Below are 22,199 nucleotides of genomic sequence, written 5' to 3' on the forward strand. Positions count from 1 at the left end.
TTTCTGCAGTACCAAAAGATCTGTCTGGAGGTGTGGGTGAGTGACCACACACACAGGAGAACCACTCAGTCTGAAATCCGTTCCGTGATGTAATCACACACAACACAAATAAAATACAGGAATTTTCGTTTTGAGATGCACAACAATTGAATACACTTATTATTATTTGCATATTTTAAGACTGACTTTAAAAAATGCTACAGATATGAACTACTTACCTTTGGACCCCTACCAACTTCACTGTCAACCCACTTGTAAAAATGTGTTGTGTTTGGAGAAATAATTTTGCTCTCCTCAAAAAAGTTTACTGTTACACTGTGATCTGGAAATTAACCAAGGTTTTGAAAAACAGCTTTTGCTTTTAGTTTATGGACAAGTCTATCCACAACAAGCTGTTCCTTGAAATCATCCGTACCAGCTTTAAAGCGAACTTTTAATGATAGGCGGTCATTGCAGGTGTCTTGTTTTAAGTGGGTAAATCCAGGATCGAATTTGGTGACAAAAATCTGAAGAAAATAAAAAACTGTAATTAGAAACTGTCTTTTAGTATGCAGTGATCGTAATACAAATTTTAGACATACCATGAATCTAACTTTTAACTGTCAACTCATCATATCATATCATATCATATCATATCATATCTACTAGATAATTAACTTATTGCACACCTTCTAATACATTGCATAAGCAGATTACATTGGATTTGGGCTCCCCCCCCCCCCCCCCCCCCCCCAATGCTGTTCCCTGTGTTTAAACCTTGTTATGTGAGCTGTAATTTCAGCTTGTAGTTTCTTCATATCACAACCAGACCTTGCACCACCATTTGTTTCAGAAACTACTGCTCCATTTCTCATCAACTGCATGCTCATATTTCCTTCTCCCAACATTAAAAATGCTTAGGAAAATAGATCTATAAACAGGAACCTTCCCCTGAAGAACAGTTGGTGTGGTCCATCAGAGTTACTCTCCCAAAATTGGGGTAGATAGTCACTAAATACAAGCATGCTAACCTTCTCCGAAGTATCGCCTAGATATGTACAAAGGGTCATAAAACAACTGAAATCATCTGATAGCTTAGATATATATGGCATATCATGCAACCTGTTAAGAAAAGTGGTTGATTGCATTCTCTACCCTTTAACCCATTGCATAAACAAGTGCTTACTTGAGGGATATTTCCCTGACGAGTTCAAACTGTCTAGGATCGTCCCAGTATACAAAAAGGGAGATTAAGACTCTCCATCTAATTACAGGCCTATTTCAATAGTGCCCGCATTCTCCAAGGTAATAGTATGCATCATGTACCAACAATTATCATCTCACTTTGAGAATCTAGGAATAATTAATGCTACACAATACGGGTTTAGGAAGAATCTGCCGACCATTGATGCAATCAACACGGTAGTCAGTTACATCCTCAAAGTTTTTGAGAACAAAGGCTTTGCTCAGGTCTCATTCTGTGACCTAAGCAAGGCCTTTGACTGTGTTGAGCACACACCACTATTAGAGAAACTAGAATTCTACGGCATCAAAGGGAACAGTCTGACTATTAAAAGGTTATCTCAACAACCGTAAACAGGTAGTTTGTGTTGGTAAGTAAATGTCAAACATAGAAAATGTTAAAGTAGGTGTGTCTCAGGGATCTGTACTGGGGCCCTTCCTGTTTCTGATAATGATCAATGACCTCCCCTCGTTTATTAGATCAACCACTGTATTGTATGCAGATGATACGACTTTTCTTCATAGCAGTAACAATTTGAATGATCTTAAAACCTGTGCTAAAAACACGGTCACTCATGCAGCATATTGGTTCAGAGCAAATGGTTTCCTGCTAAATGAAAATAAAACTCAGCAGATAATCTTCACTCTAAGAGACAAGCCGTTCTGTTAAATTCCTGGGAGTTTATTTAGACGAAAAGTTATCCTGGGGCCAACATGTAAACTATATTAGTAGTAAGCTATCTAGAGTAATTTATTTATTAAGACAACTCAGAAATTGTGTACCTGAAACATACATCAGATCATCTTATTTTGCATTTTTCCAAAGTATAATATCCTATGGCATTATCTTGTGGGGTAACTGTAGTCATATACATGACATCCTATTACTGCAGAAGAAAGCCATTAGGATAATTACAAATTCTTCACATAAAGCTCATTGCAAACCCTTATTTACTAAACAAAAAATTATGACTGTAATAAACCTCTATTTATACAGTGTCTTAATCTTTACGAAGAAGAACCTACAAGATGTGAAACGTAGAGAAAATGTACATTCTTACAACACAAGAAGCATCAAACACACATACACGCCTTACCACAGACTATCAAAATCAATAAATAGCTATGAAGTCACAGGGCACAAACTATTTAATAAGCTGCCACATGCCATACAGGATCTTCTTGAACATACATTCAAAGAAAGACTGCATGAATGGTTTATTGCCCACCCGTTCTATGATATCAATGCATTCTTCAACTGTAAAATGCAGTAATCCAACAGATGACCCACTGTACATTTATTGTAATATAAGCTAAAATATTTCAGTAGTCAATACCTTATCACACTGTATTATAAATTGTAACTTCATTTGACGTTGTCAATTGCTGTAATGGCCTAAAGACAATAAAATCTTTATTATTATTATTAGCTTATAGTTTTATTTTTGCTTGCATTCTTTCATACATTAATTGGGCCTTTTTCTTTTGGATAATTCACATTGATACACCCCCATTATAATGTTTCTCCATCTCACAGCATATGTATTGTTCCAGTATCTGTTATTTTCAGCTTTCATGTTATCTTCTGATAAGCATAATGCTTTGCAATAATTATCATTTTGTTTAAATGTGATTTGAGCTTTTGCACTTGCAGCAGCACAATATTTCATGTTTTAAAACACTCTGCTTTCACATATTTAAGAGATCTTTTAATTTACTTGGCTTTTCTGTAAATTCAGGCACATCCCCATATTCATAAGACGTATCAGAATTCATTTTAAGTGTTCACAATAAACAAACACAACAGAAAACGCAAGAATATTATATGAAATAACACAATAACAAACTGAAGGCTGCCATTACTCAAACTGTAATCACTTGATTGCACACTCTCTATATTCGCCCACTGCGTTTGTAATGTCACAACACTCAGCCAGACCATTGCAAGAGAATTTGGTACTTCTTGCCATGAAAGTTGAAAGGGATTTGGTATGTTTTGGTTTAAAAAGTGGGATTTGATGACCTATGCCTAAGAGATTGGGTACTATTTGCAAGAAAATATTTACATGTTAGATCCACCAAGCCGTTAGGTAGGGGGCTGTCATCTCTGTTTTGGTTTCAATAGCTTTTGGAAACAATCTCCACAAATGGTGTTAAGGTATATTAATTTGAAGTGGAAGTCCTAAAGGAAATAAAGCAATTGTATCTGGAATGACAAAAATTTGTTTATAGAAGGTGTACTGAACAGCAAGTAGATTCATGAATACATTATTAGTGATAAAGCTTAGCAATATAACATGTATTCTTTATCAGAGCATACTTACCAAAGTGACTAGAGAGAATTTTTAAAAGTAAGTCATATTATTGAATTTTTAAAAGTAAGTTATATTATTATAATAACACATAACTAATGGTCATTCCTTGTTTTTCTAGGTGTCTGAGAGAAAGGCTCTAACAGATCAGCAGTGGGCAATGATAATATTGTGTGGATTTGGATTCTTCTCAGTGTTGGTTGCTGTGATAATGCAACAAGCAATTCATTGGAGCAAAGACCATACTTGAATCTAACCGATCCAGAATGATGTAGGTTGTAATAATGCACCATTAATTACAATGAGTTGTATTGGTGTTGTATTTACTTCCTCATATTCCACAAAATGTGATCAGAAATTTTCACCTATTTTCCTCATGGACCATTTTTATATCATAAAACTGCTTTCCAACCAGAGCTTTTGCATGACAAACAGAGGGATGCAGTACAATGTATGTTGCATACTCACTTGGACAGAATGACTGTGAGAAACTACTTTAAATTGAAGTAACGAACTATATACATGTACATATAATCCTTTTGTTTACTTATGTGCACTTCATATTTATTTGACAGATTAAGGTGCAGTATATATTATACTCAAATTGAGGTGAATATTTGTTCAGCTAATACCAGTGTCATTTCTTTCGTCAATGTCCTCATGCTGCTGCTTTTGCCCGTTACTGCTGGCTTCAGGCGTCTTTTCCTCTTAAGTTATCAGAATTTTCTGTTGTGATGCGTTAAATTGTCTTCTTAGGTCTGTTAGTAGTATGGTGCATGATATTTAGTGATACGGTGTTTAACCATAGTCGTGCCACTGCAATGACTGATGGTATTCCGTAAAACTGCGTAAGCTCTTCAATGATTTTATATTATTTCTGATTAATTTTAGAGAGGGTGGCAGACTGATACTATTTTACCGTAAAGTACTACTGGTTATGAAGTTGCTATCACTGTAACTTCAAATAAATGTTGTAACATTCTTTTGATTTGAAACTGGTCATCAGCATTCAGTTATGTTACAACTTTTGGTGAACGATTGTCATATGGCTGAGTGATTGTCCTTTTTTTTTTATAATGTGCCTGAAAGATTACAGCAAAATATTTTTACAGTGAACTGTAAGATGGTGAAACATAATTTTTGTATTTATTGTAAGGAAGCTTAGCATTAAAATTATTGATCCCGAGTTTTTAGTGACTTTCAACACTGAATTTCAGTACTTTCTGTGAAACTTTTATCTGATTATGTGTAAAAAAAAGGTTTAAAATGCTTCATATTGTGTTATGCACAAGGGAGTGTACAGTTCATGTCTAAAAGTGTAATTTTGAATACAGAATAGCACCTTTATATATTAGATTGTGTTCTAATTGAGATAACTCACTGAATATGAAAACGTGGAAGAATATATTTTCGTAAATATATAGTTTGTCCTCTTCACTGTGTTAATAAACCACATATAGATCTTTGTGGCTTGTATCCTGTATAAACTAACTAACTTTTGTGTATAAATTAAATCTTGTATCTTTCTGGTAGTATTGTTACCTCTCCACTGCATTGTTTGTTGTAGTTATGTATGTTGTGATGGAAGAAATGCATTCCAAGAATCAGATTTGTCTAGTGTTGTAAAATAATCTCTCAGTTAATTGTTCTCTTGGATGTATCTTGGAACTAAGAAGAATTTTTTTCAATCGTAGTGCTACATCAGACAGACAATTTACAAACATAACATTATGGAATGTCAAAAATTATCCCTTAAGTTTCCCTGTGTTTGTCATGTTAAATCTACTTCCGTATCATTAAGATGAAAAAGACATGGCCCTAATGCATTTTATTAAACTAATTGAAACTGTCTTTATCTATGGACATAATTTTTGCCACCTGTTTATGTATTCAGTTAATGTGAATTGCCTGTATGTTTGTGATGTTGGAGACTGGCTTGCATTAATGAAGTATTCTGATGTGTTTCAGGTAAACACAGATGGCAAGTAATGTTTGTGGTGCTAATATTGTTGCTATTATGACAAGTTTATAGTGAAGTTTACTTATTAGCAATGAAAATATTTAAAGGTTAATGGGATAGCAGATGTATTTTTTATCATATAAACTTTATACAGCCTCTTTTGTGAGTTGGGTTGGGAGGGGGGTAATATTGAACCAAATGTGTTGTGTATGTGTCTTGACAGTGATTTAATTGTAAATTGTGTATGAATTTTGTAAATTTGCTTGCTGCCTTATTTCCATATGTGCAGGATATTGCACAAATGTTGTTTGAGTCAGTGTGGTAGGAGTATGTTTAAGTCAGTGTAATAAAAGATTTCTCAGCATAGTTCATATTGAGCTTTGCACAAAAGTATTGATGTGCAATTAAGTTACCTACAGATTTGGTGCCGTTATAGATGTGGTTGTTGGAAGACTGCATAATAATTGTGGCTGATATATATGTGCATCATATATTTGTATATAATATGAAATGAAGAAATATATATATATATGTATACACACTTGCATAAGAATTTATATACATATACATGCGAAAACAGCAGTTATGAAGGTATTAAATTATTTCACTCAGATTTGCAGCCAAGTATTTCATTAAGAGATGATTTATTATTTGTGTATAAATAGTTTAGTAAATATGTAACATGTTTATTGGTTGGAAAGCAGCAAATGTTATACCATAGATAATATTAATCTACTAAAAGTAAAATATATATATATATATATAAATAGCTGTTGAAACAGAACCAAAGTATTTTCGGAGGGAATTTAGTGCTTGTCAGATACATGCACAATTACTTGTTCCCTGCGCAAAATAACAGATTTGGTACTGATGTTTGACGTTACTCAGATTCTATGAGTGCATATAAATATATAAATAAATATATATATATATATTATAAATACAAATATAATATAAAGTGAATATATTTTATGTAAGTGTATCAGTGATACTCTTCTGAACTATAAGTCAATTTTCTGCAGAATAAAATAAGTAAAAAGCCAAAAATTATATTGGGGATAAAATATTTGTCTGTGTCTGCTAAAATGAAATTGTGAAGAAGAAGAAAAAAAAGAATCATCTTTGGGAAATGTATTTTGTATGGTTCATCCAATTTATGGATTAAATATGATGTTGCCTAAACTTTGTATGTCATGCAACATATCCATAGTTTTCATACCTTTTTATATAAAAAAGACTTTCCTGTTGTATGTACACAGTGAAACATCATGCAAATACCCAAAACTGTTTTGTGTGCAGTAACCCATTTACAAGTGATTGAATTTGGGCAATGCCTGTCTTTGAGAATTGAATCTGTTTATTATTGCCAGTCACATTAGGTTGTGTTTCTTGCTGTTTGAAAATATTATTGAATTTTGTTGTATCCCAATCCATAATTAAACAAAATGCTACTTTTTGTTTGTATTTGAATCTCACAGTGCAGAGAGAGATTCCTTTTGATTCCTTGACTATCCCTAGAAAATGCATTCAGACACAACATGTGTTTTAAGAAAGACAATTAACTGCTTGATCTCTGAACAACCTTGCAAACAGAATGCCATACAATCATTTAATTTTGTTTCGCCTGCAATATTACCACAGATACATGCATCAATTTTTCACCTTAAACAGATTTTCCTCCCCAGTAGTACAGGGTTTCTGACTAGAAATCATATTTGAACTATATTAATAACCGATGTGTCACTAGTCATATTTGTTGGCTTTGAAAATAAAAATTCCTGTCATTTGCAATTACAGCGAGTTATTTCATTTGTCATTATAGAAGGTTATGCTGTTGTATCCAATGTCAACTGTGCATCTTTAGTTAAGAGTGAAACACAAGGAAAGTGAATGAGTCATACTTTTAGTAAAGGCCAAACATTTTGCACTATGAAGTGACAGACTTTGCACTCAGGTAGGGAAACCTGTTGGATTTCACTGAGCACCAAATACCAGTATTATCTTATATGTGCAGTTACACACTTTTGAAACTGATAAGAGAGCTGAGATATGGAATTATTTTTATTGGCAACAGTACATAGTTATACATACCCAGAAACCTTCTCTTAATTGCATACATCTCACACTTCTTATAGACTGAAAACTTTTAAGTTCTGGGCTGGATGAAACCCTCTGGCAGCAGGATTCTTTACAAAGGGCTTAGAAAAAGCTTGTTTGTGGTGCCAAAACAGAGTGATAGATAATGTTTGTTCTGTTGAAGACTTTGAAAGCCCACATCTCTGGGCCTCATAATATTCTACATTTTTGTAACACTTCCTAGATTACTAGCCCTTTTTGCATAAACCCAGATTTAAGCATGTTGTGGGGCTATTAGACCTTCATTAAAAAGTAGAGCCATTGTAGATAATAGCTGACCATTGGACTATTTACTAACAGGTCGATGTTCGGGCTCCTGAGCCCACCCTTGTAACAGTGAACTGCAACACTCATTCCATGACAGCAGCACATAAAATGTAGCCTAGTCCTAAGGTACCTGTGTACCATACCATTGCCTGACTTCCTTTCGGAACACCAAAATAATTTCTTCTTCTTCTTCTTCTTCTTCTTCTTCTTCTTCTACTTCTACAAATGGTGATAACAAAGTTAATTTTTGTGTCATCTTGGGTAACATCTTCAGTTTTTCAGTTTCAACACTCTGTAGTGAAGTGTAGGGATGTACACTTTGTTGCTCTTTCATCTTGCCCAGTTCTGTCTTCAGAATTTGCCACCCAAACTAGTTTATTCTGTACAGTGCAAAAAAGGAAGTGACTGTGATGACTTGGAGCAGATGATTGTTTCAATTAAGGTAGGGTCTTCCTATGTGATGTTATTTCTCGAGAACAGTTTCAAAAGTGCAACTGTGTTCAGTTGTATCAGAATCAATAGTGATCAATGTTCTCTGATGCAGAACATTTGGACATGATGCCACAGTGAATAGATAAAACTTTATGTATGTACTTAAAAGTAAAAGTGCCAGTTGCAACTATCGTCTGGCAAAGAGCGTGGCATGAGAGATTGGACAATACTGAATTGCCTCTGTACATATTTCACATAGTAAAGACCATGATGATTAGTCTTGGAAGATTCATATGAGGTGCCTTTACTCCACAGCTGTACTAGCATGTTTTGTGCTGGATGAATGCTGGCTGTCTTGGTGTGTGTTAATGCTCTGTGCACTACAGCTTGTCACCCATTAGAAGAATCTCAAACATAAAAATCCATACACTGCACTATTAACAAGCGTAAACTAAATATCAGTCTCAAACTTGTCAACGAACACATGTCAAAACTAATTATTAAAGATACGCCATTTTCAGAGCTCAAAAGGATCCTATATCCTTATAAAATATAGTTTTGTAGTAGCTTATGCAGACACATTCAGCTTGAATTGCTGGTTTGGGTTTGGGTTTGGTTTGGGTTTTTTTTTTCCATGTGGTTGACTAGTGGCGTGGGTATAGGGCAAGTGAGTGAGACTCATCAGTGGTTTTGTAGGATATGTAGTAGAGAAAGGAAGGTACTAGAACAGGAGGAAAAATTGGTGCACTTCAGGCTGAGTTAAACAAGGCTAGGGGAGATCTTGACAGGTGAAGGAGGGAGAAGATTAGAGAGAGATGCAACAGGAGGAACAGGCCTAGAACTTTGTCTGGCAGCTTCATGGTGAATGTGGTAAATAGATTTGACGGGTAGCTTCAGTTAGAAGTGGGTGAGCCTCAAGCAGTTGCAGGTGTAGACAGGGCACAACAAACTTCCAGTAGCAAATTCAAAAGTCAGAATGTGGGAAATCAGTAAAGAGAAAGAAAGTGTTGTTAGGTAGTTCCCATGGAAGAGGTGTTGGCCAACTTTTGCAGGATGAATTAAGATCAGAATACCAGGTCACCAATTTTTTAAAACCTAGTGCTGGTCTGGAGCGAGTGACAGAGGATTTAGGATCACTTTGCAAAGATTTCACTAAGGAAGACACCGTGGTTATAGTGGGTGACCAGAGAGCCTGGGTACAGTGTAGAGTGTGACCCGGCAAAGATTGCATAACCATTGAAGCATACCAGTATTTTGTATCTGTTCTTGGGCAGCATGACTGACCTCATTTGAACTCTTCTGCCAAGATAGTTAATTTGCAGTTGGAACAGCTGCTTATGGCAGGTGCAGGGTCACACATTGGTGTGGTTCCTGTTGATTCTCTGAATAGGAGGAATTATACTAGGCATGGCCTTCACCTCATCAGGAAAGGGAGGAGTAAACTGGCTGGAAAAATAGCAGTAAAGTTAAAGGGAGGAGGCACTGTCATGAGTGATAACATACCAGTACTTGTAAGGCTAAGAAAAGACTACTTTTTTTAGAGTAGAAAGGACAGAAAGAAACCTAGTTTTAAGAGAGAGTAGGGTTGAGACAAACCTTCAGTTCGAGAAAGTAGCCAAAAAATATAATTCTAGCTTATTACATCATTATAAACAGCTGTTGGGTAAGAATGTTCAACAATCAGCAGAAATTTCAACTCTACCCAGTTTTAACTCAGTCAATGTGAAATGTCAGCTATCTTTATTGCATCAAAATATTCGAGGACTGAGAAATAAAATTAATGAATTAATTATCTGCATAGATGAATTAGAGTCCTCAAACCCAGCTGACATAATCTGCCTCTCTGATCATCATGTGACCACTGCTACAGAACTTTTAAGTGTTACAGAATTTAGGGTAGCATCTCACTTTTGTAGAGCAGAAATGGAAAAATGAGGGGTTACCCATCAGGAACTGTCATAAATTTAAGAAAATAGACATTCATAAATTTTGCCTAGGACAGCATATGGAAGCATGTGCTACAGAAGTAGAATTTCACAAAAAATCCTTCATAATATTCAGTGTGTATCAAGCACCTGCAGGTAACTTTAATCTGTTCATAAACCAGCTTGAAGCTGTACTGACCCATTTAACAACCAAAAGCAAACAAATAGTTGTTGCTGGTGACTTCAATGTAGATTTCCTCTAAGACTCTCCCAATAAGAACTTATTTGAGTTAGTAGCACTGTCATTCAACTTAATCCCCACTGCAAAGTTCCCCACTAGGGTAGCCAATTACTCACAAACACCCATTGATAATATATTTATTGAAAAGTCCAATGAACAAAATTGTATTACAAAACCAATAGTCAATGGCCTCTCAGACGATTACATTCAGTTTCTTCTGTTAAATGTTAATATTGAACAGGATATAAAATCTGTTAAATCTGAGCTCAAGAGGGTAATCAATAAGTCAAAAATTTATTGTTTTAGGACACTCCTCGGAGACATCCACTGGAGCGATGTTTACAGTGCTCATGGCATGAATGGAAAATACACTTTTGCTAACAAGGTGCTTACCTTATTTGAACACTGTTTTCCCCCAAAACTAACCAAGGTTAGAGCAAAGTCTACAAAGAGGCCATCGATTACTCAAGGAATAGGCGTATCTTGTAAACAAAAAGAAAACTGTGTCTGTCAATTTGAAACAGTTCTGATGTTGATGCTGTAGCACATTACAATAAATACTGCAAAATATTAGACTGTATAATAAAGACATCAAAGCAAATATATTACAATGAAAAGATAGTTATATCAGATAACAAAATAAAGACAATATGGGATATAGTGAAGGAGGAGACTGTTAGAACCAGACATGAAGAGGGACAAATAGCATTAAGAGTAAATGATACATTGGTGATGAATGTGTATAGTGTTGCAGAACTTTTTAACAAACATTTTATAACTGTTACTGTAAAGATGGGGTTGTCAGGTTCAGTAGATGCTGCTATGGAATACTTCAGACCAGACGTTTCAAGTAACTTCTATAATATGAATTTCACCCTCACTACCCCAGCAGAAGTAATGTCCATCATAAAATCTTTAAACTCAAAAACATCTTGTGGGTAAGATGAAACGTCAACAGTTAATTAAAGAATGTGATTCTAAGTAACATATTAAGCTATCTGTGTAACCAGTCATTTATCAGTGGAATATTTCCAGAATGGTTGAAATATGCTGAAGTTATGCCACTGTTTAAGAAGGGAGATCAAGAAATAGAATCAAATTTCTGACCAATTTAACTTTTGTCAGCATTCTCAAAAATTTTAGGAAAGGTAATGTACAAGTGGCTTTATAACCATCTTATCACATACTGTCAAAGTCGCAGTTCGGATTTCTAAAGGGTTCTGATATTTAGAGAGCTGTCTACACTTACAGCGAAAATGTACTTAATTCATTAGACAAAAAATTGCTGGCAACTGATATATTTTGCGATCTGTCAAAGGCATTTGACTGTGTAAATCACAGTATCCTTTTAAGTAAATTAGAATATTATGGTGTAACAGGAAATGCAGCAAAATGGTTCAAATCTTATATCTCTGGCAGGAGACAAAGGGTGTTATTAGGAAAGAGACATGTATTAAGCTCTCTGGCATCTTTCAATTGGGAACTAATTACATGTAGGGTCCCCCACAAGGTTCCATCTTAGGGCCCTTACTTTTACTTGTGTATATCAATAACCTTTCATCAGTAACATTAACAGATGCCAAATTTGTTTAGTTTGCTGATGATACACACATTGCAATAAATAGAAAGTCAAGTGTAGTCTTAGAAAGGTAGGCTGATAAAATATTTGTGGACATTAATCACTGGTTCCTAGCCAATTCTTTGTCACTAAACTGTGAAAAAACACACTACATGCAATTCAGAATTTGTAAAGGGTGTCCCACGAGTATATGCCTAACATATGGTGCAAGCAGATAAGGACAGTGTTAAATTCTTGGGATTAAGCCTTGAAAATAAATTCAACTGGGAGGAGCACACCACAGAACTGCTGAAGCGTCTTAACAAATCTCTGTTTGCAATACAAATCATGTCAAACATAGGAGATGTAAAAATGTAAAAGCTGGCATACTATGCTTGCTTTCATTCCATAATGTCATATGGGATTATTTTTTGAGGTAACTCATCATGCCAAGCTAAAGTTTTCCAGGCACAAAAACATGCAAGAGTTATATGTGGTGTGAACTCAAAAACATCCTGCAGAAGCCTGTTTAGGGAACTAGGGATTCTAACTACTGCTTCCCAATATATTTATTCCTTAACGAAATTTGTCATTAAAAATAAATCACTTTTCCAAACCAACAGCTCAATTCATGGAATCGATACTAGAAATAAGAATAATACTCACAAGGATTTAAAGTCACTCTTGTACAAAAAGATGTGCATTATTCAGGAACACACATTTTCAATAACTTGCGACCAGCCATAAAAAGCTTAACAACCAATGAAATTCAGTTTAAGAGGGACCTAAAGGATTTATTGGTGGCCAACTCCTCCTACTCCATTGATCAAATTCTCAGTAGAAATAACTGGTGTGTGTGTGTGTGTGTGTGTGTGTGTGTGTGTGTGTGTGTCAGTCAGTACAATCTAACTTCGGCACCATTTCAGTGCAGTAATGTCTTCATTGTAAATAAGTATTGTAGCTGTTCTATTATATGTTTATTACCTTATAAATAAAAAAAGAACATTTTTTTAAAAATTCAATGCATTAATGCGATCTTGGTAAATGAGTGTTTGTAAATTGATTCTTTCATATAGTGTTCATTAAAAAAAATAACAATCATTCTACTTGGGACCTGTGGTAGGTACATTTAACTTATGTGTTTCAGTTGCAAATATTTGTCATGTAGTATTGTTTTTCTGACATGTTCTACATCCTGGAGGACGTCCTCGCTATGGATCAATTGGAATGAAAATTAATCTAATCTAATCTAATCTATTAGGGTAACAACACTACATAGCGACATTTTTGTACTGTTGTGCAAAGCCTTCATAGTAGGTACATTATCCATTATCCACATAGTTTCACATTTTATCATTTTCTTTGTTTCATGTGGAGTGTAATCAATAATTATTTTTGCTCTTTGTCCTGTAGGTGAAAAAGCATGATTTGCTGAGAAGACAGATTTCCATTATTGTGTTTATCTTTTTTTCTATATGAGAAGTTCTGTTGCTTATTGTACAAAGGACATTTAAAATAAATGTCATTTACAGAAGCGATTACTTTGGTCAGATGGGAAAAATACTTTCTCATTCAGTCTACACTTTGCAAAATGTGTGTTTTTAACATACTTTATCTATTTTGAACAAATGTACTTTCACAGCATTTGTCAGTGCCTTCAGTTGAATTTGAGTCTGCTATTCCAGATTAATTTAGATTTTCTTTCTTTTCTCAGCAGAACATTCAAAATGTGGACTGTATCAGATGTAGTCCTGTGGACAATATTGTAATGACACACTAAGGTAATGAAGTGGCTGTATTTTTGATAATTTGCCCCCATTTCTGTTGAACTACTTATCATGGTCACAGTGAATCTTGCCTCATTGGTATCTTCAAGTGACTTGCTTTACTCTTGCTAGTACATAATGTGAAGTAATTTTTCAGTTCATTTTGACAGTTCTCATGTGCACATCAGGTTTCCTGTAATTTTTTACTTGCATATTCTCACGTCTTGCCACCCTCCTAGACTTTACTTCCATTACATCTACATCCACAAGCCACCTGACGTTGTGTGGCGGAGGGTACTTTGAGTACCTCTATCAGTTCTCCCTTCTATTCCAGTCTCGTATAGTTCGTGGAAGGAAAGTTTGTCGGTATGCCTCTGTGTGGGCTCTAATCTGTCTGATTTTATCCTCATGGTCTCTTCACGAGATATACGTAGGAGGGAGCAATATATTGCTTGACTCCTTGGTGAAGGTATGTTCTCGAAACTTCAACAAAAGCCCATACCGAGCTACTGAGCGTCTCTCCTGCAAAGTCTTCCACTGGAGTTTATCTATGATCTCCGTAATGCTTTTGCAATTACTAAATGATACTGTAACAAAGCGTGCTGCTCTCCGTTGGATCTTCTCTGGTGAGCAATATTCAAGCAGTGGGCGAACAAGTGTACAGTAACCTACTTCCTTTGTTTCGGATTACATTTCCTTAGGATTCTTCCAATGAATCTCAGTCTGGCATCTGCTTTACCGATGATCAACATTATATGATGCATTAACACTACGTCACCCCCTTTTTCCTCAATGGTGGAATTTCGTTATTTATACACTAAATTTTTATCTTTATTTCTTCTCTTGTAGTGATTTTTTCATCATATCTTCTCCCCATTCTTCCTTCCTGCAATATTCCAATTGCATTTTTCATTTCATTTCTCAGTTACTCTCCATCTATAATCTATCTTCTTTTCTACCTCTGTCCCTTAAACTGAAGCTGCCATAGTGCTTACTAATGTACTGTCTGTGACCTAATCACACTGTCACCCTCTCCTCCACCATGTGCATATGCATATTGATTGTATCTATGTAACAGAAACTCAGTATCCATCTGACAAGCAATTTGGACAACAGTTCATACAATGAGGCAGTTAATTCTATCAAAGTAAAGTTCAACCTACAAGACATAACTGGGGGCTAGCTTTTACTTTCAGGGTGTGAAATGTGCAGTACTTTCAATATGCATATAAGAAGAACCCACTAAGTAGCCTTTGGAAGTAATAGTTCCTTCATTGGTGAAGAGGGAGGGATATGTTGGAGAGTGTTAAAAAAAAAGAAAGGACGCTCACTCAGATCCCAGGATGGGAGACACCCACCTGCAATGAGGACGAGGTTAGACCAATAATCTGGTCTGTACTTGTCCTCTTTGCAGGTGGGTCTCATCCCTGGGTGAGAATATCCTGGCCTTCCTTTTTAACATTCTTCCCCTATTAAAGAGCTGTTAGCCCAAAAAGTGTTCAAGCTCAATGGGAAACCTCTTGCCAACTGACCTCTGTATCTCCGACTCCAGCCATCACCACTGTCCACAGAGAAATACAATGTAAAAGACTCTGGCCCATAGAGCCCAAACACCTTCAGATGGGATGAGCTTCACTGAAGAATTAGACATACCTAAGAATACTGTTCCGAAGGTGTGATAACTCTCATCATTATAGTCAAAATCCAAAATGCCTGAAAAAAGTGAGAGCAAGAAAAGCCAAGAAGCACTTACTCTGGCCCAGTACCTGTAAAGAGTGATAGACTCCTACAAATATATGGCATCCAGTGTAGTTCCCTCCCATTGACAAAAATACTGTTCTCTGTAATATTAAAGCCAATCTAGGTCTCCAAAAGCCAGATGTGTTCCACATTCCATGCAAATGTAGCATGTCTTACATGGATCAGGAGAGATGTGAGGAGAATCGTCGTACCGGACTAAAATAACCGATTAAACCAGCTGTCTCCAAGCATTGTGTCAAATATAATTGTGAAATGAAATAGGATGAGACCAGTATCATATGCATACACTAAGTTCCTAGCACTGTGTAATTAGTCTATCAATATTTAGATGCTGAAAAACGTAATAAACAAATGGAGGTTTCAGTTTGAATAAGGTGTGGGTCCAGCACCTGATTTATTGAGATTTTTGCCAGCCACCATGTACATCAACCCTGGGAAATGATGAGAGAAATATGTTCCGCAGAATATCATTGCGAGCTTTGGAGAGGAAACAACATCAAAGGCAACATGGTTATAAATACAGTGGAACTTTGATTTTATGTTCTCCGAGTTTACATTTTTTGCAATTCAATGCAATAAATTCATATCCCCTGTGAGAAACCCATTAATATTAAAGCTAAAAATTCTTCAATTTTACATTTCTTCCCACTAAGTTTTACATCAATTCTAAGTAATTAATCTATGTGTCCCTAGACTTCATCCCATTTTCTTCCTGTTGACATTTGATACGACTGAACAAGTTACAAGTGCCACATTAGACAAATGGTTCGCAACACAGATGATAATAGAGTTAAGGAGATGGTTTAGGTCATTGTGAAGAGGGGAGACAATGAGAGAGGAAATGCTGATGTAATCCATAACTGTTGTTGCCAACACAACTTGCAATGTTTACCTTCACTGCACTATTGTGATGCAACTACCGCTAGGTTGCAGTGGTAATGGAAAACCAAGACAGTCAGCTAGAAGTGTTCTGGACTGAACCAAAATGTGATGAAGGGGCCCAGCCATCACCTTTGTTTTTTTGCCACTTATAACTCAGTCTCTTCTTGTTGCATGTACACACATCAAAAAAAGTTTTGCATCACCCCGGTTTCCAGAACTCCTGAAGAGAGACGTTGACTGTGGATATTGTATCACAGACACAGTCTCTTTGACTGTTCAGAAATGTCACTAAACCTGCCCAAAGATGTAAACAACCTTGCATGAGAAGCGCCTATTAGATGAAGAGCGGTCTGATAGCTGCTCAGTTCACATAATTCCACCGGGAAGGAGGTACATGGCTCGTGTTGTCTGCAGTTCAGTCATGCCTAGACAGTCAGTACTGCAGTTTGACTGTGTCTGCATTGTTGCTTTGTGCCAGGAAGGGCTCTCAACAAGGGAAATGTCCAGGTGTCTCGGAGTGAACCAAAGCAATGTTGTTCGGACATGGAGGAGATGCAGAGAGACAGGAACTGTCGATGACATGCTTCGCTCAGGCCACCCAAGGGCTACTACTGCAGTAGATGACTGCTGTCTATGGATTATGGCTCGGAGGAACCCTGACAGCAATGCCACCATGTTGAATAATGCTTTTTGTGCAGCCACAGGACGTTGTGTTATGACTCAAACTGTGCACAATAGGCTGCATGATGTGCAACTTCACTCCTAAGGTCCATGGCGAGGTCCATCTTTGCAACCATGACATCATGCAGCACGGTACAGACGGGCCCAGCAACATGCCGAATGGACTGCTCAGGATTGGCATCACATTCTCCTCACCAATGAGTGTCGCATATTCCTTCAACCAGACAGTCGTGGTGGTTGTGGTTTGTGTTTAACGTCCCGTCGACAGCGAGGTCATTAGAGACGGAGCGCAAGCTCGGGTTAGGGAAGGATTGGGAAGGAAATCGGCCTTGTCCTTTCAAAGGAATCATCCCGGCATTAGTCTGAAACGATTTAGGGAAATCACGGAAAACCTAAATCAGGATGGCCGGAGACGGGATTGAACAGTCATCCTTCCGAATGCGAGTCCAGTGTGCTAACCACTGCGCCACCTCACTCGGTCCAGACAATCGTCAGAGACATGTTTGGAGGCAACCCGGTCAGGCTGAATGCCTTATACACATTGTCCAGCGAGTGCAGCAAGATGGAGGTTACCTGCTGTTTTGGGGTGGCATTATGTGGGACCGATGTATGCCGCTGGTGGTCATGGAAGGCGCTGTAACAGCTGAACGATACATGAATGCCATTCTCTGACTGATAGTCCTACCATATCGGCAGCATATTGGCGTGGCATTTGTCTTCATGGACGACAATTGGCACCCCCATCATGCACATCATGTAAATGACTGCCTTCAGGACAGTGCTATCGCTCGACTAGAGTGGCCAGAATGTTCTCCAAACATGAACCCCATTGAACATGCCTGGGATAGATTGAAAAGGGCTGTTTATGGACAAGTTTATCACCAACCACACTGAGCCGAATCGCCACTTACGAGTGGCACAATCTGGATCAACAGTGCCTTGCTGAACTTGTGGATAGTATGCCATGACGAATACAGGCACGCATCAATGCAAGAGGACTTGCTACTGGGTATTAAGAGGTACTGGTTGTGTACAGCAGCCTGGACCACCACCTCTGAAGGTCTCACTATATAGACGTACAACATGCATTGCGCGGTTTTCATGAGCAATAAAAAGGGCTGAATTGTGATTATGTTGATCTCTATTCCAATTTTCTGTACGGGTTCCGAAACACTCAGAACCGAGGTGATGCAAAAATTTTTTTAATGTGAGTATTTCTGATTGACTGTATTCAGCAACAATATCAATCGTCAATCTTTTAAATTCGAACATTGAGTCTCGAAAAATATGCTTGGTCATAATCGAGGAAAGGTTGCCCATTTCTGCCTGCTGTTTAAGTCACAAACAATGACAGTCAATTTTACATATGTTCTGCACATCTACGTTATGTGTTCTCCAACAGCCAATGAGCATTCAGTAGTGTTCTCAGCACTCTGCTGTGAATGTCGTAGCCAATGTGACCATTAAACATGATTGCAGAGAGTTATTTAGTGAATTTTTATGCCGTAATTGCAACTTGTCACAGCTGATGGTGGTGGTAAGTAACAAATTCTGCACAAGAGGTGAGAGACATAATTTGCAATATACACACTAAACCATGCAGTCCCCAACAGTATCTCAAGCTGCGCGAACCGCCATCGTCCGTGAATTGAATTATAGTGAACTCTTATTGGCTGGCAATTTGTTATGTCACCCAATTTCCAGTGCAGCCACCATGCCACACTAACACGAGAAAATGAGCTTGCCTGCTGGATGTGTGGAGACAGGATGTGTGGAGAGGGGGAGTGGCGCTTCAATGACAGGAGTGCAGGTAGGGGTGAAAACATCTTGTAAAGTGCTGAAGCTATACTTTTCATGCAGATATTGTGTTATAACAGAGACGTCACATGGAAATAAATTAAGGGTTTTGCGACAGCACATTTTAAAGGCTTACGTGTTCAAATCTATCACAATATAGTTGCAGCAACTACATACACTACTCACATATATACTTTGCACCACACATTATAGATCATAAAGACTGGAAGCAGTGATAGAGGGTGTGAAGTGAAACTGTAGCACCTGAGTTTTCTTTCAGATTTACATTTTACACAGTGTACAGAAATTCACTGAGCCAACTTCTATTAAGCTTATAACGTCAATTGGGGAAGTAAACTCATTTTTTCATGTCTCTGTTTCTCCCATCAACCCTAAAATAACATTTTACCAGTGTTGAGCATATTAAGTGTGGCTCATAAGAAAAGCATTAAACAATAACAGCAATGGTGACAAAATTTGTCATTAAGCAGACATCTGCATTTCTGCTGCTATGATGTTTTTGGTTTAATTCAACATGTTCATCAATTTTTTCTTTTTTCTGGGCAAGCACAAATAATGATCTCTCAAAAATGTGTTTTGAACATACAATTTGTGGTTGTAGCTTGTCAGAAAATAGCTTGATTACCTTGCACCCAAATACTAATTTCAGTTTTTACTTGCTGTTACACATCTGTGATTTTTTAAGAACTGATGAAACCCATTACCACAAATTACTATATAAACATTGTATTGTACATTTAATTTCCTTCAATTAGACAGATTTTATACAAAGTATTGGGAAGGATTGTGATTTTTAATCATATTTTGGGTGTTTTAACATTTTCTTCGTTCTATGTTTTCCTCAGTTTTTTGTTATTAAGTCTGGACCACACAAAAAGGTAGAATAGGGTTTTCACTGCATCAGCTCAACACTAACAATATTTCAATCTGATTGGAGTCCACTTGAGACCAACAATATTTCATTCTGATTGGAGTCAAGACAGTGAGTACACACAGCACCTGCAGATGATGACAGAGTCATTGAAATAGTATGCATAAAATGGAAACAACTCGGCTGAATATGCAGAAGCACAACATTGAAGAATCCTTTGTGAATCTGAAGTATTTGGAAAGATATGAGTAGCAAGGATTTAGCCATGATTTTGTCAAAAGGGTGGGGTCTCATTTGTTAAAGAGGACCTTAAAATACAATTAAGTTTTTCGTGTATTCTGAAAAGTATGATAAACTCTCTCTCTCTCTCTCTCTCTCTCTCTCTCTCCATTTTTTATTACTTACAATGATCTCAGAGTTTTCACCAAGTGGTTATATAATCTCGTTATTTAGGAGTGCTGTATTTTGACAAACCACTAAGAAGCAATCGTGATCCAGTCTCCCTTCACTCTCTAAGGTCATTTCATGCTCTTCCTCTTTCAGTATGGGTATGAAATGAAGAAGTGCTCAGCAATGGACAAGTGCTGATCTTTCGGGACACAGTTATTATTACCAATATGACTTTTGGAATAAGGAGATCTCAGTTCGACAAAGAAGCTACAACAATTTTTGGTGGTGAAAGTACAAAGGACCCATAATTATTGAACCTTACACTGTACCAAATTTCCTCATTGAAGTATGCATTTGTCACTTCTTGCAATGTAAGACAGATTGTTTTTTGTATTAAAAAATGCTCTGCCAGACAAATGCATGAGCCTAAATTAGGAGAATTTTGATTATTGTTTATTTATCATATGGCCTTTAGTGCCACGATACTCCGAAGGGCTGCTCAACAACCTCCAGTGCAGCTCTCTTCATTTAAGCTAAGGGGCTGCATCTTTAAGGAAACTAGAATCTTTCCAGAAAGAAAGTTATCCAGAAGGAATAGGCTGTGGCCAACAATAAGGGAGGAACCTCGCCATTTGCCTATATTGAAAACAGGAAACCACAGAAAACCATTTTCAAGGGTGCCACCAGATGGATTGAAACCACTTTGCCCCCAAGTCCAGGGATTTCTAGAGAGAGTTATGCCAGGTCAGCAGAAAATTTGGAAAAAGTGGTTATCGTATATGGTTTAAAGTAACACAACAGAAGATTGAATTCTATCGAAATTAAAGGTTGAGGGAAGAGAAAAGAAAAGAAAGGAAAGGGAAGGAACTCATGATGTCAGCTGCATCAGCACTGTCTACAGTGTCAATGGCATGGATTGACAATATGTGCTGGAGTGGGATTCAAACCTGGGATCTCTTGCTTATTAGGCAGTTTCATTAACCACTGTGCCATTTGAACACAGCGTTTATTGCAGTTGTGGGGGCCACATTGGTACACCCCTCAGTCAACCCACATTCTGTTCCAGCACTACTGGTCCACAGTTCTCATTCATGTCTCCCATGCTCACTACTTTGAGTTTCCTGCAGGAGGTCGAATGTGATTGTTCCAATCGCACTGAAGGTGGTGGATACCCATCGAGTCGACTCAGTTATATGAATGCACAGCGCCTGTTCTTTTGAATGTGTCTGAAAGAACAGACAGCATGCATTCACATACGACTGAATTTTAACATTGAATATTTTTCCTTTAATTGTGTATGTTCAGTCATTTGAGAGTTCATTAATGCATTCATATTTTAAGATTCAGTTGTACATGGAATCGCTGAATTCAGTTATTATAGTCTTACAAGAATGTAAATAGATTTTGGGTGAAACAGGGAGGAAGTAATGCAAAGAAGAGTCAACTTAGACAAATTCAAGTAGCCTGCCGAAAATAATCTTTTAGAAATGGATAAACTATAGAATGTGCTGTCATCACATATGCTTTCCAACACTCAGAAATCCCTTCACATCTTTTTGTCTTGTTACTGGTTTTCATAACAGTACCTCCCAGGTATAACAGTACCTCCCAGGTGACCAGATTGGGCGATATTTTGCATTTTGGCTACCAATTATGGCATATTGAGCGAGGTTTTTTTTTTATATATATATAAAAGAATTGCTGCCATCACCAATTGGGCAATATTTTTTGGGGGACAGAGAGAAATCCAGGTGTATTTTTAGGCAGTGATTTTAATTTAGTGTTATTTGTAATGACACTTACCACTCATATGTCTTGTGTGAAACACTGCAATGCCAAAGTTCTGTCAGCCTCAAAACAACAAATCCAGTGCTAACATTATACTGCTTGTAAACCTTTCGGGATGTGAGGTTGGGGGACAAGAAACTCTTCTGTTCCTTGCCAACTCAGCAAGACTTAGTGGAGGAGCACCTCTGAG

At 37.1% G+C, this 22,199-nt stretch overlaps 1 protein-coding gene across 1 annotated transcript in view; it reads left to right on the top strand.

Moving 5' to 3' along the window:
* LOC126325726 (fibronectin type-III domain-containing protein 3A) overlaps positions 1–6,949 on the top strand; it is a 302,806-nt gene extending 295,857 nt beyond the window's left edge. The window contains 1 exon segment of the mRNA XM_049995274.1: positions 3,655–6,949. Within this exon segment, the coding sequence (XP_049851231.1) occupies positions 3,655–3,783 (129 nt within the window). The 3' untranslated portion in view covers positions 3,784–6,949.
* Positions 6,950–22,199: the final 15,250 nt, after the last annotated feature.

This window comes from Schistocerca gregaria, chromosome 2 (genome assembly GCF_023897955.1).
Source record: "Schistocerca gregaria isolate iqSchGreg1 chromosome 2, iqSchGreg1.2, whole genome shotgun sequence".
NCBI classification, from domain to species: domain Eukaryota; kingdom Metazoa; phylum Arthropoda; class Insecta; order Orthoptera; family Acrididae; genus Schistocerca; species Schistocerca gregaria.